The sequence below is a fragment of the Echinops telfairi genome, unplaced genomic scaffold (assembly GCF_000313985.2).
Source record: "Echinops telfairi isolate 266 unplaced genomic scaffold, ASM31398v2 ScPeMD7_7468;HRSCAF=8506_0, whole genome shotgun sequence".
Taxonomy (NCBI): Eukaryota; Metazoa; Chordata; class Mammalia; order Afrosoricida; family Tenrecidae; genus Echinops; species Echinops telfairi.
Genome location: NW_022111369.1, coordinates 6,004,532 through 6,009,286, shown reverse-complemented (window position 1 = coordinate 6,009,286; position 4,755 = coordinate 6,004,532). Strand labels below are relative to the sequence as shown.

The 4,755-nt window shown below is 45.9% G+C and overlaps 1 protein-coding gene across 1 annotated transcript in view; it reads left to right on the top strand.

Annotated features, from left to right (window-relative positions):
• Positions 1–4,755, top strand: part of EGF (epidermal growth factor) — a 146,770-nt gene that overhangs the window by 140,133 nt on the left and 1,882 nt on the right. Inside the window, exons 18-19 of the mRNA XM_045284316.1 lie at positions 122–266; positions 4,612–4,750. Coding sequence (XP_045140251.1) covers positions 122–266; positions 4,612–4,750 — 284 coding nt within the window. The remainder of the gene's footprint in view (positions 1–121; positions 267–4,611; positions 4,751–4,755) is intronic.

Sequence of the window (4,755 nt, the reverse complement as noted above, 5' to 3'; positions counted from 1 at the left end):
TTCTTGCCCCTGGTAGTTCCACCGTCACCAAGAGATGCTACTTCACAAACGAGTTCCCGACAGTGATACTTGGAAAGCCCTGATCACTTCAGCAAATGAAAGTAATGTCTGATTCTTCTAGAAGCCACTCCTCACTCTCGTGGGGAGGAAGATGACCTGTATCCTGTCAGACAGATGTACCATACCTGTCCCCCATCATACGACGGGTACTGCCTAAATGGTGGTCTGTGTGTCTACATTGAACAAGTAGACCAGTACGCATGCAGGTAAGTTAAAATGATCTTTTGGGTATGATATTGAAGTTCATCACTTTTAGCTAATATGTAAAGTTTCTATTGAGGAGATCGCTACAATTAGATTTCACTTATGAAAACAAGTAGGAACAAGGGAACTCCCAAAAGTTTGTGGGGAAATGGTGAAGGCAAGAATTCTCCCACTGAACACCACGCCTCCTTTGTAATAAGTGTAGTCCAGGGATTTAGCTTCTTATTAAACCTTGATTTATTTTCTGCCAAATCCAAGAGGGCTGCGAAAAGTTCATGAACAAATGCCATTGTCTCTAAATTCCCTTGTGCCAGAAGCCTTTGGGACTCCTTGTCTGTGGAGAACATCCATGATGAGATTTGGGGTTTACAAAAGCCTTGGGCGTCTTCACAGAGGGCCGAGGTGGCACACATAGTTAGTGCTGGGACACCAACCAAAGGTTGGTGGTTTGACTCTATCCAGCGGCACCTCAGAAGAAAGGCCGGGTGATTCCAAGAGGTCACAGCCACGGACACCTTGTGGAGCACGATTCTACTCTGTGACCTGTGGGGTCCCTGTGAGCGGACGTCAACTTGAGGGCCATTGGTCGGCGGTTAGTCATCCATGGGCACAACTGGACTTCATGCCTTTGACTTTCAAAACTAAAAAAGAAAGAGTTTTGCCCTCATTTCCAAATAGTAGATTTTGACGTCTTCTTTGTTTAGTAACCACTGCTTGATGGCAACACAGTAGGCCCAGGGTCAACCTGACACTTGGATTGGAGAGAAGCCTGAAGCAATGGAGCTAATTCTTTAGAGCTCACTGGCAAACTTTTCATGGAGCCTTTAATAAGATATGCTCTCATCATATGCCTAGTTCTGCACCACGGTTTACTTTGAATGACTTTCCTATTTTCAAGACTCTGTACCCATGATGAAGTAGGCTTCCCATGCTAGCCTCTTAATTAATTGATAAAGTTCTCTGTGCCTGAGAAAGATGTGATCAAAGATTCTGATCTTCACAAGTAGATGTTATAAGCTTAAAGACTCTTAATAGTTTGCTATTCAATTCAGAAAGCTGAAGCATCATCTAAATTATTGAAGGAAAGAGTCATATTCTGTGGCAAGGTGTGTGGCCTTACATGACGCCTCATGCTGGCCTGGCAGAAATAATGAGCAGTGCTCATGCAAACCAGCCAAAATGTTGCCGAATCCTGCTCTTGAGTTCACATGGACATGTTTTAATTGCTTAAACTAAAAGGAACCCAGCCCTTAAAAAATAGTCATCAATGAGTTTAGTATTCAAGAACAAATCATTTTAACCTTTTCGTTGTTTCTTAATATCCCAAATGATCAAGTTATTATTAAATTAATTATAATTAATTATTTAAAGTATTTGTTTACTGGATCATGGTTTGTTTTTAATCTATAGTGCTATAAGTTTGGATGATAAAAGACATTAAATAATATGAAGAGTTATGCCCTGTATTTAGTATAGCGTTTCCATTTGAACCTGATATCACCCACGCATTAAATGATAGATGAACCCTTTAGAGCACTGCTTTTCTCTTTGTCATTAAATCCTGAGGAAAATATCTGATTTCCTTGGTAATGTTTTAGACATGAGCTGCTACAGACAATTAGAGTAGAGATAAAATTCAAATGGAAGGACCTTTAGTCAAAAGCAGTCTTTAAAATATCCCTAGAGTATCAGGATCATAACTTTGTTTTTGAAATCCATACTTGATAAAATTGTAGTTAAAACCAAGACTTGAGCCCTTCCCTCCTCCTGCCCTGATAAACATCCCTTTGGGATCATTCATTCCATAATAGCATATATCTAGGCAGTGTTTAAAAGGAGTCCTGGTGGCTGAGTGGTTTATACGCTGAGCTGCTAACCACAAGGTCAGCAGTTCAAACCCACCAGCCAGTCCGAGGGAGAAAGGCAAAGCTTTCTATTCCCTTAAAAGAATTGTTCTCTCTGAAACCCACAGGGGCAGTTCTACCCTGTCCTATAGGGTCACGATGAGTTGGCATCAACTCCATGGCCGTAAGGTGGAGCTCGAGAGAGTGTTTCCTAGTCCAACTGTTATTAGCAGTGCTTCATGACGTCATTCTAGGCCAAGCATGCCTATTGCTGTGAGCAGATTTAAGGAAGGCTGGATCTTCCCGTCTTGCTTCGAGAGGCAATGGGAGTCCCTCACAGACACCTAAGTTGTCCAAGGAAGATGCAGAAGAAATGAGAGCAAGAAGTCTCTGTGTCCAAGATGCTCCTCGAAATTTTCCTGGTCTGGAGAAATCTGCACGTTTTCTGAAGCTCCAAACCTTGTGCTCTCAGAGGCGTTTCTTGTGTCTCCTGGTTAATGCAGACCAGGGTCCCTGAACCAGGGATCCTTCGACACCAACCAGGAAGAAAAGACAACACAATAACACCTGTTGCCATCACGGCGATTCCACCTCGTGGCGACTCAATGCCTTCCAGAGTAGAAATGAGCTTCGGGAAGTTGGGATGGTTGCGAGAGCAGATGCCAGATCTCCTTCCATGGGTGGGTAGATTCAAAGCACAAGGCATCCCTTTGGAACGGCTCCGCTCTAATGCACGGATCACCAGTGAGTCTTAATGGACTCATCGGCCATGGGTTTGGCTTGGGTTTGAGGAGACTTACTGGCTGCGTGATCTTGTACCAAATGTGCAGCCCCTGTAAAAACGAGACTTTGCTATTGGTAGTAAAATGATTAAACGTGCCCTGCACATAATGTGCTTGAAATACTAGTTCTTCTCCTCTTCTCCCTCTGACCGTGGCTTTCAAGCTCCTATGACCAGCCAGGGTAGAACCAGATCAAAGAGCTCCATCTCTCTGAGCTTGTTCCCAGCTTTGCTTCATACCACTGCTTCCCAGCACGGGGCCTGTTATCAGTTCTCTGGGTGTGCTAGCAAGGCTTTCTAGGGAAGGGTGGGAACATGGAGAGAGAGTTCCACGTTCCCTTGTGACGGAGAACGAACTCACCAGGAGGGAGCATCTGACAGGAGCGACCACCATGAGGGAGCATCCAACAGGAGTGATCATTCAGCCCTCCACTGCAAACTAGAATGTTCGTCATTGGGACACCCTGGCTGCCCTTGAGAAAAAATGTAGCCAGCCGTGTCTGTCTACATGAAACAAAGAACCCAACAGCTCCCCACCATCCTCAAGTCTCTTCCAACTCATAGTAACCTTCTGTAGGAGTCCCGAAGCTGTAACTCTTTAGGGAATCCGATGGCCTCATCTTGCTCAGGAGGAGGAATTGATGGGCTGGCAGTGAGTGGTCCAAAGCTTACCCGACAGGGCCACCTGGGCTCCTTTCTGTAAAGGCGATGGCCTTGGGACCCTGTGAGGCAGTTCTCCTCTGGCCTCGGGCACTAGGGGTTGGACTTGGTTTGATCTTGGCAGGTTTGGTGCTTGTGTTGTTCCCTTTGGCCTCTCGCAAAGACTAACAGAGTTCAATGTCCAATCGCTGGCTTTTATTGCTACCTGAGATTCCCCAATAAGTTCTGAAAGCATTCATTCCCAGTAGATGGCAGCATTGTTTCATATACTTTAAAGGCTGCTGGTAATTGTAGGAATAATTTCACTGATGAGGCAACTGGGAGAAGGATGGGGCTTTCAACTCCAGGAAAGGTCTACAGTCTTGGAAACCCACCGGAACAGTTCTCTCCTGTCCTGGAGGGTCTCTGAGAGTTGAAATCAACCAGATGACAGCATTTATAAATAAATCTAGTGTCCCCCACTCCTCCAGATAGTTGAGGTCATTTTATTCTTCTTGAAGAAAATAGTAAATGCTGGTACTTCAGCACCGAAGACCTCTACTTTGGAACTAAGAATGAGTTTCTTCAAGGAGGGGAACGTTTTCCTCAGCATAGTAGAATGCGCCTCCTGGTCAGAAACTAGGCACATTCTTTCATGGACTTCTTCCTCTTCTGGGGCTCATCCTCCCCTTTAGCCGATACACACTGCAATCTGGTCACTGATTCCAAACCCCACTCTCAGCTCGTAGGGCAGAGTGGCTTAGTGTTCATCTTAAAAGGTGGCTGACGTCTCAGAACTTGAGACTAACTTAAACTAGAAGCAATGTTCTCGATGACCTCACAGAGGTGATATGCAAAGAATCCCGCATCAATCCCAGGGCCGGCAGGCCAAAAGGAGAAGGAAGGTCCAGGCTGTGTGAACCAGTGAGGCCCAGTGTTCTCATATGACCCCGGGATGCATTGTCCACCTGCCTCCCAAGAGCTGAGTAGGGAAAAGTAAGGATGGCGGGCTGGCCAGGAATGGTGTCTGGAATCCGTCGGTGTTTGCGGCTGCTGACAAGCTGTGCTTATGTGTCATCACAGGTGTGTCGTTGGCTTCACTGGGGAGCGATGTCAGCACCAAGAACTCAGATGGGAGCTGCGGCACACTGGCCATTGGCGGCCGCAGAACATCACCATGGTGACTGTCGGTGTGGTCGGGCTGGTCCTACTGCTCCCCTTGGCACT